The sequence below is a fragment of the Oncorhynchus keta genome, unplaced genomic scaffold (genome assembly GCF_023373465.1).
Source record: "Oncorhynchus keta strain PuntledgeMale-10-30-2019 unplaced genomic scaffold, Oket_V2 Un_contig_17158_pilon_pilon, whole genome shotgun sequence".
NCBI classification, from domain to species: Eukaryota; Metazoa; Chordata; class Actinopteri; order Salmoniformes; family Salmonidae; genus Oncorhynchus; species Oncorhynchus keta.
Genome location: NW_026280320.1, coordinates 79,743 through 92,788, shown reverse-complemented (window position 1 = coordinate 92,788; position 13,046 = coordinate 79,743). Strand labels below are relative to the sequence as shown.

The following is a 13,046-nucleotide window of genomic DNA, read 5'->3' as shown; positions in this document are numbered from 1 at the left end:
ATGGAGAAGAACATGGTTTATTCATAATTTATTTTTATTCTCTATAGATTTATGTCTTGTTTGGTTTTAGTTTGGCCTGGCCTCTTTTAGGTTTTTCTGTCCTTTAACAAAACAATAAAACCATTTAAATGCACAATGGCCTGGCCTTTATGTTGGCCATTTAACAACACTATGGTTGAATGAATCTCTCACCACATTGACTTCTGTACTGCCTGGCCTGGCCTGGCCTGGCCTGGTTTTATTTATGGTCTTAGGCCTGGCCATCTGGCCTGGCCTTTTTGGCCTACACCTGGCCTGGCCTGGCCTATTATCCATGGGAGGGATAAACTGGAGATGGCCTGTGCCTAAAACTGGCCTGGCCTGAAACCCTGAAACCATTTATATTCAAAACCTGGCCTAGCCTGTGCCATCCCTGGGTTGTCCCCTCTACCTGGCCTGCCTGGCCCTGGTGGCCTGGCCTGGCCTCCCTGGCCTGGCGTGTTGCTCCTCCTGGCTGGCCTGGGTCATACACATCTGGACTGCACCGGGAGAGCAATAGCTGTGAATCACAGCAACATCCTAACATTGATTCACTCTTCTCTCCCCCAACACTGTTATTAATTTTTATTTCTTTGATTTGTCTCATTGTGCTAGAGGGATCTGGCCTGTATTCACATATAGAACTACAAATAACAACTAAGGAAATACAGAATAATAGAAAAATTTAATATAATTGAACAGAGTAACAAGACGGGGACAGAATAGGGAGGGAAAGTTAGGGAAGTAAAGTATCAGAGAGGGAAATACTGGGATAAATGAGGGACTATCATGACAAAGGATATTTAGCTGACAGAAGATCTGACTGGGAATATCGTTAGGTTAATTTAGAACAAAGTCTGGAAACTGAACGGAAAAGCAAACAGAAGAAAGAGGGCTCAACATATAAGCTCTTGTAAGGCCATACATTTCCCGCCTTTGAGTATCTCCCGCGGGTAAATTGAACCAATAAGATAACAGAAAGATAGAAACGCCCAATTTGGGCGCAGCCTGGCTGGGTCTCTCCCTCCTAATTGCGCCCATCTTTAAAAGATACAGGGTTCTCGGTCGAGGAAAAGATCCCTCTGAAGAAGCAGAAAGTTCTGCGAAACGTCAGGGCTTTGCAAACAGGACTTCACAGTGGATTTTAACATTGCTTGGCTTTTAATCACCTTTTTGATTTTAACCAATATAATTAAAAGTTACGTTTTAGAATTAAGATGTGGAGGGGTAAGGGGGAGCTCATTGTCTAAAGGTGCACAGACACTTGGGGAAACAATTGGGATTTTAAACCTGTGGGACCAGATTTTTTAACAGGATTGGACCCAGAAAGAACAACTGATTACTGCCCCAGCCTTTGAATTCGGGAACCCTAAGAAACAATCGGTACACCTCATCTCCATCTCTATATGGCAATAACCCGGTCTGCAAAGAACACGGCGAAAGATCAACGGATCACAGCCCCAGCCCTGGAGTTCGGGAACATCAAGAAACAACCATAACCTCATCTCTACCTTCATACTTCAATAAACCCGGCAGACAAAATAACAAGGCGGTAAGGACTGGCTCTGAGCAGCACAAAAAGTATCGTGCTGTTCAGGCCTTCACATCTTCTATTTCTAAATATAGTATTGCCCTGCTTTTTTGAATTACACTGTCCGGTCCTCCTCGACCGAGAACAACCCGATTGTAGGGTACTAACTAGGAAGCGCAGTATTTAGGTATTTTAGCCTCAGGGTTTAGGAACAATGCAGGCACTAATGAATCTAAAGACCAGGTCATATGATAGGATACCACAAACCCAACCCTATGCATACAGACGGCCGGGCCGATACGAACCCCCAGATGAGGAGACAAGACAGACTGCCAAACTGTATTTTAAATTAATACAGGCAACCCACCACATGGAGGTGGTGGAAAAAGCACTTAAAAACCAGACATTCCCCACTGGCATGATGAGACAGGTGCATCGTGTCACCAACTTTATCAAACCATCTTCACCCACAGATAACACCACAACAAAATTATCACAGAACACACACCAGTGGATGCAAAACAACATGAACATACTACAGGCACATTACCGGTCAATCACCTACACTATTACACAACAAATAAACAGACCCAACACTCTGGCACTGACAATCGCAACAGGCTGGGCACATAAGAGGTACAAACATAAATTGACACCCACCACCATCATTAGAGTCGAAACCACCCTGAAACCCCCTCAGGCCACTTCCTCTCCCCAACAAATAACTATACAGACCAACACAATAGGAGACCAACCACATACACTTCCAATAATAGAACACACCCCACTACAAATTTCCCGACCAACGATACTAACTCCAATTCCGGCCCAGTGCCCCTTCTCTCCTCAGCAGAGGAGTTTCCACCTCTATCAAAACCTCGCCCCCTGCCAAAAAAACAACCATCATGGCCTACGGACACTATCACTGGGAAAACAACCGACCCTGAGTGAAACCTACAACCTCCACATACAGACTCTCTTCCAAAACACATCTTCCTCCCCACCCCCAACACCCCCACCTGGCTGGAAAAGTTCCTGGGCCCCCCTTTCCAAGCAAACCCCTACTCCTAAACATAGCAACCCCTAAAGGCCTCTACCCTAAAGCAGTCACAACTGGAAAGGAGAAATGGAAAGTCCAGTGGGCCCCCTATTCCAAAGCAGTCACCCTATCCTAGCCCAGGTTCGCCACACAAAACAGTCAAACAGAAACTTGTACACACCCCTACTCCTAAAGCAGTCACCCCTACTCCTAAAGCAGTCACCCCTACTCCTAAAGCAGTCACCTCACCTCTACCCCTAAAGCCTACCCCTAAAGCAGTCACCCCTACCCTAAAGCCTACCCTAAAGCAGTCACCCCTACCCCTAAAGCAGTCACCCCTACTCCTAAAAGCAGTCACCCCTACTCCTAAAGCAGTCACCCTATCATAGCCCAGGTTCACCACACAGCCAACAGTCAAACAGAAACAGATACACTTACAGCTACACCCATTAAACAAAACACTAACTGCAAAGGAGCACAGAGTAACGTATCAATATTACTCAGGGACATAATTACATCTGCTCCTCTTTCACCCACAGGAGGCGCCAGGCAAGGGGGTACAGACAAGGACAGGGCAATTCAAGGGGCACATGACGAGGACTAAAGGGCAAGACAATGGGCAACACCCCAAAGCTCCCAAATCCGAACCCCCACAAAAAACAAATATAGCTGTGCCTCTACCGGTCCAGGGTCCCTGTACAACTGGCGCCTCAAAATACCCACCATCACACCCACCACAGCCCCACCTTCAACCCCAACCCCAACCACAGCCTATACCCACACACCCTTCCCAAAAACCCTTCTATCACAAGGCTAGGCCGAACTACAAGGTAGCAGATTGGAACATTGAGGGACATACACCAACACTCATCATAGGAGACTCAAATCTCAACCGGGTCCCACCATTCAATAACCCCAACATCCAGGTAGACAGTTACCCAGGGGCAACATTTTATCACTTCATAAAAGTACTGGAAAAAACCCCCATACACACAGACACAGCGACGGTTGTTATCTCAGTGGGCCTGAACAATAAAGACCATGACCCATTCCAAACATCACTAAAACAGTTGTCAGTTATGCACAAGGAGGCAAAGAAAACATTTCCAAACGCAACCATATACATTCCTGTCATCAGCCATTCACCTCTTCTTACTCCACAGCAGAAGAGAAACCTTAAGCTCATCAACGCTTACATCACCACTAACTTCCCAACCCTATTAGAGATCCCACAAGACACATTTCACACAACAACAGATCTCATACACTGGACATCCACCACAGCAGACCTCATCTTTCAACACTGGTGTAGACAGTTAAATTTACATTAACCACAAGCCACAGTCTGGATAGAAATAACTTTTCTTGCAATCTCTCTCCTTCCCCAATAACCAGTGCAGATCCCCCACCAAGGGGAGCAGCGGACCGGTCAACAACTAATATCATGAATCTTTCCAAATCTTTCATACCCACAGCAGCACAGGTAAAGCTCCTGGAGAGAGGGTTGACATTCATCCCTCGCCCAAACAAATTTGATTGGGAGGAACTTCAAAGGGACACCCACAAATACCATAGAAGACTTAAACTGTTGGACTATTTTGACTACAACACAGAGGACAATCACCTACCATTTACTTTACCATCTACCTGGGAACCTAAAACCTCCCAGATAGATGGCAGAATCAGGAGACTAATTAGAATGGACAAAAACACACTTCACAATCATCAGACTCACACAGATAGGGAGGATAACCTCACACACGTAGAAAGACAGGCAATACAACAACTTAAAAACAACCCACACATCATCATTAAACCAGCAGATAAAGGTTCAAAAATAGTAATATTGGATAAACATCAATACATGTATGAAGCCAACAGACAGTTATCAAACACCAAACATTATAAACATATAGAAAACAGTATACAACCACAGACACAGACACAGCTAAGGACAATAATAAAAAGACTCTACGACCAACACTACATCACAGCAAAACAACGGGACTTTCTCTACGGTACAGACACCCCACGACCTAGACTATTCTATTTACTGTTAAAAGTACACAAGGAACCGGAGACATGGACAATTCCCTTTGAAGTTCCTCCTGGCAGACCGATTGTCTCAGACTGCAATAGTGAATCTTACAACATTTCACAATATATAGATCATCACATCAACCCTCTCTCCACTAGGCACCCCAGCTTCCTCAGGGACACCTACCACTTCATGGAGAGGATTGGACCCATAGTTGTTCCCTCCCATACACACATATTCACAATAGATATTGATAGCCTATACACCAACATAAATACAGCAACAGGAATACAAGCAATTAGAAACATCTTTAAGAGATACCCAGACAACACTAGACCGGACAAAGAAATATTACAACTATTAGAAATCAGCCTGACTAGTAATGACTTTTTATTCAATGACCAATATTACCTGCAGGTGGAGGGAACAGCTATGGGCAAGAAATTTGCACCTGCTTACGCCAACATATACATGGCTGAATGGGAGAGAGAGGCACTGGCCAAGTGTCCATATCAACCCACTTTCTATTACCGCTTTTTAGATGACATAATAGGAGCCTGGCCCCACGACATCCAGTTATTCACAAATTTTATAAACATTCTCAACGGTCATCATCCATCCATCAAGGTTAAATACACAATTCATCCGCAAGAAGTCAACTTCTTAGACACAACAGTTTTTTTCAGTAACAACAATCAATCACAGAAAACACTACACACTAGAGTCTACTTCAAACCAACAGACACACATGCTTTACTTCATAAACACAGTTACCACCCCAAACATACATTTAAGGGAATAATAAAATCACAAATTATACGGTTCTACAGGATATCATCTTGCAAGCAAGACCTGGATTATGCAATAAATATACTATTCAACGCACTTAGAAGAAGAGGATATTCAAAACGATTTTTAAGAACTATTAAAAACAACACATTGGCCGCCCTCCCTCCCATTCATCCAACACCCACAGACCACAGCAAATCATCCACCTCTCTTAACCCTAACCTCAACCCTACTCCTAACCTTAACCCCTCCCCAAACCTCACACCTAACCTTAACCCTCCCCTTAACCCCACGCCCAACCTTTCCCTCAACCTAACCTTTCCCTCAACCTCACACCCCACGCCTAACCCTAACCTCTCCCCAAACCCCACGCCTAACCCTAACCTCTCCCCAAACCCCACGCCTAACCCTTCCCTTAACCCCATACCTAACCTTAACCTTTCCCCAAACCCCAACCCTAACCCTAACCCCACTCCTAACCTTAACCTTTCCCTTAACCCCACGCCTAACCTTAATCTTCCCCGTAACCCCACACCTAACCTTAACCCTCCCCAAACCCCACGCCTAATCCTAACCTCTCCTCAAACCTCACGCCTAACCTTAACCTTTCCCTTAACCCCACGCCTAACCCTAATGTGTACCATTACCCTAACCAGGGTTCTCATCCTATCTCCCTCCCTCACCCTAACCCTGACTCCCCTATGGAAAGTGATCTGCACCAACCACTAAACCGGAACACTTCCTCTGTCTCCCCTCCTTTGTCATCAATACTCAATCAACAGACAACTATCATCCCCTAGTAACCACATTTTCACATAGAATTAGACCCCTACATCAATCATTCAAACACAACTTCTCTACAGTTCAGCACACTTACATACCACTCAAACCATACAGAATTATCTCAGCATTTAGAAAGAACAAAAACTTAAAGGACATGCTCACCAAAGCAAGATTCAGTAGCAAGCCACCACAAGACCTCAAACCTCATAACGTCCATTTTCGACAGATAAAGTTCATTACAAATATACATAGCCACACATCAGCACCAGTACAAGAATCTTATTCATTGAACACACATAACACCATTTATATCATTACATGCACACTTTGCAATAAACAATACATTGGAGAAACCAAACACACCATAGAAACCAGACTCAAACAACACCTGTATAACATTAAAAGGGCACACCTACAAACAGAACTCATAACCCACTTCCAGGAGCATCCCATCACTCACCTTACCATATCAGGGTTACAGGCACATATAGGCTGGACCTGTGGGCAGCGAAAGAGGGTAGAACGGGAGTGGATCCAGCACCTACAGACAATAACGCCAAATGGCCTGAACGAGAGGTTTTAGAAAATGGGTTTTAACAGACAGAAAAATGGATGGAGAAGAACATGGTTTTATTCATAATTTATTTTTATTCTCTATAGATTTATGTCTTGTTTGGTTTTAGTTTGGCACTGCCTCTTTTAGGTTTTTCTGTCCTTTAACAAAACAATAAAACCATTTAAATGCACAATATGGCGTTTATGTTCACATTTAACAACACTATGGTTGAATGGATCTCTCACCACATTGACTTCTGTACTGCCATCCAAAAAAGAGGCAACTTGGAGCTTACCTCAGTTTTATTTATGGTCTTAGGAGGACATCTACGGGCTTTTTAAGTACTACACCTATTAGATTAGATTATCACACATGGGAGGGATAAACAGGAGATAGGCCTGTGCACCGTAAAACGAACTAGTTGAAACGAAACACATTTATATTCAAAACCTAACCCTAGCCCGTGCCATCCCTGGGTTGTCCCTCTACAAGCATAGCACTGCCCTCAGGTGCTGGCTTCTGCTCCCCGGGTGGCGTGTTGCTCCTCCGCTGTCCACGGGTCATACACATCTGGACGCACCGGAGAGCAATAGCTGTGAATCACAGCAACATCTAACATTGATTCACTCTTCTCTCCCCAACACTGTTATTAATTTTTATTTCTTTGATTTGTCTCATTGTGCTAGAGGGATCGAATTGTATTCACATATAGAACTACAAATAACAACTAAGGAAATACAGAATAATAGAAAAATTTAATATAATTGAACAGAGTAACAAGACGGGGACAGAATAGGGAGGGAAAGTTAGGGAAGTAAAGTATCAGAGAGGGAAATACTGGGATAAATGAGGGACTATCATGACAAAGGATATTTAGCTGACAGAAGATCTGACTGGGAATATCGTTAGGTTAATTTAGAACAAAGTCTGGAAACTGAACGGAAAAGCAAACAGAAGAAAGAGGAGCTCAACATATAAGCTCTTGTAAGGCCATACATTTCCCGCCTTTGAGTATCTCCCGCGGGTAAATTGAACCAATAAGATAACAGAAAGATAGAAACGCCCAATTTGGGCGCAGCGGCTGGGTCTCTCCCTCCTAATTGCGCCCATCTTTAAAAGATACAGGGTTCTCGGTCGAGGAAAAGATCCCTCTGAAGAAGCAGAAAGTTCTGCGAAACGTCAGGGCTTTGCAAACAGGACTTCACAGTGGATTTTAACATTGCTTGGCTTTTAATCACCTTTTTGATTTTAACCAATATAATTAAAAGTTACGTTTTAGAATTAAGATGTGGAGGGGTAAGGGGGAGCTCATTGTCTAAAGGTGCACAGACACTTGGGGAAACAATTGGGATTTTAAACCTGTGGGACCAGATTTTTTAACAGGATTGGACCCAGAAAGAACAACTGATTACTGCCCCAGCCTTTGAATTCGGGAACCCTAAGAAACAATCGGTACACCTCATCTCCATCTCTATATGGCAATAACCCGGTCTGCAAAGAACACGGCGAAAGATCAACGGATCACAGCCCCAGCCCTGGAGTTCGGGAACATCAAGAAACAACCATAACCTCATCTCTACCTTCATACTTCAATAAACCCGGCAGACAAAATAACAAGGCGGTAAGGACTGGCTCTGAGCAGCACAAAAAGTATCGTGCTGTTCAGGCCTTCACATCTTCTATTTCTAAATATAGTATTGCCCTGCTTTTTGAATTACACTGTCCGGTCCTCCTCGACCGAGAACAACCCGATTGTAGGGTACTAACTAGGAAGCGCAGTATTTAGGTATTTTAGCCTCAGGGTTTAGGAACAATGCAGGCACTAATGAATCTAAAGACCAGGTCATATGATAGGATACCACAAACCCAACCCTATGCATACAGACGGCCGGGCCGATACGAACCCCCAGATGAGGAGACAAGACAGACTGCCAAACTGTATTTTAAATTAATACAGGCAACCCACCACATGGAGGTGGTGGAAAAAGCACTTAAAAACCAGACATTCCCCACTGGCATGATGAGACAGGTGCATCGTGTCACCAACTTTATCAAACCATCTTCACCCACAGATAACACCACAACAAAATTATCACAGAACACACACCAGTGGATGCAAAACAACATGAACATACTACAGGCACATTACCGGTCAATCACCTACACTATTACACAACAAATAAACAGACCCAACACTCTGGCACTGACAATCGCAACAGGCTGGGCACATAAGAGGTACAAACATAAATTGACACCCACCACCATCATTAGAGTCGAAACCACCCTGAAACCCCCTCAGACCACTTCCTCTCCCCAACAAATAACTATACAGACCAACACAATAGGAGACCAACCACATACACTTCCAATAATAGAACACACCCCACTACAAATTTCCCGACCAACGATACTAACTCCAATTCCGAACCCAGTGCCCCTTCTCTCCTCAGCAGAGGAGTTTCCACCTCTATCAAAACCTCGCCCCTGCCAAAAAAACAACCATCATACCTACGGACACTATCACTGGGAAAACAACCGACCCTGAGTGAAACCTACAACCTCCACATACAGACTCTCTCCAAAACACATCTTCACTCCCCACCCCCAACACCCACTCTGGCTGATTCCTCCCTTTCCAAGCAAAAGGAGAGGGAAACATAGCAACCCCTACAACCCCCACAACTGGAGAGGAGAAATGGAAAAGTCCAGTGGGCCCCCTACTCCTAAAGCACCCCTAGTCACATCTACTCCTAAAGCAGTCACCTCTACTCCTAAAGCAGTCACCTCTACTCCTAAAGCAGTCACCTCTACTCCTAAAGCAGTCACCTCTACTCCTAAAGCAGTCACCCCTATTCCAAAAGCAGTCACCCCTATCATAGCCCAGGTTCGCCACACAACCAACAGTCAAACAGAAACTTGTACACACACCCCTTCCTAAAGCAGTCACCCCTACTCCTAAAGCAGTCACCCCTACTCCTAAAGCAGTCACCCCTACCCCTAAAGCAGTCACCCCTACCCCTAAAGCAGTCACCCCTACCCCTAAAGCAGTCACCCCTACCCCTAAAGCAGTCACCCCTACCCCTAAAGCAGTCACCCCTACCCTAAAGCAGTCACCCCTACCCCTAAAGCAGTCACCCCTACCCCTAAAGCAGTCACCCCTACTCCTAAAGCAGTCACCCCTACTCCTAAAGCAGTCACCCTATCATAGCCCAGGTTCACCACACAGCCAACAGTCAAACAGAAACAGATACACTTACAGCTACACCCATTAAACAAAACACTAACTGCAAAGGAGCACAGAGTAACGTATCAATATTACTCAGGGACATAATTACATCTGCTCCTCTTTCACCCACAGGAGGCGCCAGGCAAGGGGTACAGACAAGGACAGGGCAATTCAAGGGGCACATGACGAGGACTAAAGGGCAAGACAATGGGCAACACCCCAAAGCTCCCAAATCCGAACCCCCACAAAAAACGAATATAGCTGTGCCTCTACCGGTCCAGGGTCCCTGTACAACTGGCGCCTCAAAATACCCACCATCACACCCACCACAGCCCCACCTTCAACCCCAACCCCAACCACAGCCTATACCCACACACCCTTCCCAAAAACCCTTCTATCACAAGGCTAGGCCGAACTACAAGGTAGCAGATTGGAACATTGAGGGACATACACCAACACTCATCATAGGAGACTCAAATCTCAACCGGGTCCCACCATTCAATAACCCCAACATCCAGGTAGACAGTTATCCAGGGGCAACATTTTATCACTTCATAAAAGTACTGGAAAAAACCCCCATACACACAGACACGGCGACGGTTGTTATCTCGGTGGGCCTGAACAATAAAGACCATGACCCATTCCAAACATCACTAAAACAGTTGTCAGTTATGCACAAGGAGGCAAAGAAAACATTTCCAAACGCAACCATATACATTCCTGTCATCAGCCATTCACCTCTTCTTACTCCACAGCAGAAGAGAAACCTTAAGCTCATCAACGCTTACATCACCACTAACTTCCCAACCCTATTAGAGATCCCACAAGACACATTTCACACAACAACAGATCTCATACACTGGACATCCACCACAGCAGACCTCATCTTTCAACACTGGTGTAGACAGTTAAATTTACATTAACCACAAGCCACAGTCTGGATAGAAATAACTTTTCTTGCAATCTCTCTCCTTCCCCAATAACCAGTGCAGATCCCCCACCAAGGGGAGCAGCGGACCGGTCAACAACTAATATCATGAATCTTTCCAAATCTTTCATACCCACAGCAGCACAGGTAAAGCTCCTGGAGAGAGGGTTGACATTCATCCCTCGCCCAAACAAATTTGATTGGGAGGAACTTCAAAGGGACACCCACAAATACCATAGAAGACTTAAACTGTTGGACTATTTTGACTACAACACAGAGGACAATCACCTACCATTTACTTTACCATCTACCTGGGAACCTAAAACCTCCCAGATAGATGGCAGAATCAGGAGACTAATTAGAATGGACAAAAACACACTTCACAATCATCAGACTCACACAGATAGGGAGGATAACCTCACACACGTAGAAAGACAGGCAATACAACAACTTAAAAACAACCCACACATCATCATTAAACCAGCAGATAAAGGTTCAAAAATAGTAATATTGGATAAACATCAATACATGTATGAAGCCAACAGACAGTTATCAAACACCAAACATTATAAACATATAGAAAACAGTATACAACCACAGACACAGACACAGCTAAGGACAATAATAAAAAGACTCTACGACCAACACTACATCACAGCAAAACAACGGGACTTTCTCTACGGTACAGACACCCCACGACCTAGACTATTCTATTTACTGTTAAAAGTACACAAGGAACCGGAGACATGGACAATTCCCTTTGAAGTTCCTCCTGGCAGACCGATTGTCTCAGACTGCAATAGTGAATCTTACAACATTTCACAATATATAGATCATCACATCAACCCTCTCTCCACTAGGCACCCCAGCTTCCTCAGGGACACCTACCACTTCATGGAGAGGATTGGACCCATAGTTGTTCCCTCCCATACACACATATTCACAATAGATATTGATAGCCTATACACCAACATAAATACAGCAACAGGAATACAAGCAATTAGAAACATCTTTAAGAGATACCCAGACAACACTAGACCGGACAAAGAAATATTACAACTATTAGAAATCAGCCTGACTAGTAATGACTTTTTATTCAATGACCAATATTACCTGCAGGTGGAGGGAACAGCTATGGGCAAGAAATTTGCACCTGCTTACGCCAACATATACATGGCTGAATGGGAGAGAGAGGCACTGGCCAAGTGTCCATATCAACCCACTTTCTATTACCGCTTTTTAGATGACATAATAGGAGCCTGGCCCCACGACATCCAGTTATTCACAAATTTTATAAACATTCTCAACGGTCATCATCCATCCATCAAGGTTAAATACACAATTCATCCGCAAGAAGTCAACTTCTTAGACACAACAGTTTTTTTCAGTAACAACAATCAATCACAGAAAACACTACACACTAGAGTCTACTTCAAACCAACAGACACACATGCTTTACTTCATAAACACAGTTACCACCCCAAACATACATTTAAGGGAATAATAAAATCACAAATTATACGGTTCTACAGGATATCATCTTGCAAGCAAGACCTGGATTATGCAATAAATATACTATTCAACGCACTTAGAAGAAGAGGATATTCAAAACGATTTTAAGAACTATTAAAAACAACACATTGGCCGCCCTCCCTCCCATTCATCCAACACCCACAGACCACAGCAAATCATCCACCTCTCTTAACCCTAACCTCAACCCTACTCCTAACCTTAACCCCTCCCCAAACCTCACACCTAACCTTAACCCTCCCCTTAACCCCACGCCCAACCTTAACCTTTCCCTCAACCTCACACCTAACCCTAACCTCTCCCCAAACCCCACGCCTAACCCTAACCTCTCCCCAAACCCCACGCCTAACCCTTCCCTTAACCCCATACCTAACCTTAACCTTTCCCCAAACCCCAACCCTAACCCTAACCCCACTCCTAACCTTAACCTTTCCCTTAACCCCACGCCTAACCTTAATCTTCCCCGTAACCCCACACCTAACCTTAACCCCTCCCCAAACCCCACGCCTAATCCTAACCTCTCCTCAAACCTCACGCCTAACCTTAACCTTTCCCTTAACCCCACGCCTAACCCTAATGTGTACCATTACCTAACCAGGGTTCTCATC

The 13,046-nt window shown here is 44.5% G+C and overlaps 1 protein-coding gene across 1 annotated transcript; it reads left to right on the top strand.

Annotated features, from left to right (window-relative positions):
• The first annotated feature begins 1,044 nt into the window (after window positions 1–1,044).
• Window positions 1,045–12,528, top strand: LOC127919587 (uncharacterized). Its single transcript, XM_052503322.1, has 2 exons — window positions 1,045–1,570; window positions 10,113–12,528. The coding sequence occupies exon 2, from the start codon at window positions 11,017–11,019 to the stop codon at window positions 12,526–12,528; it is 1,512 nt and encodes a 503-aa protein (XP_052359282.1). The 5' UTR covers window positions 1,045–1,570; window positions 10,113–11,016.
• Window positions 12,529–13,046: the final 518 nt, after the last annotated feature.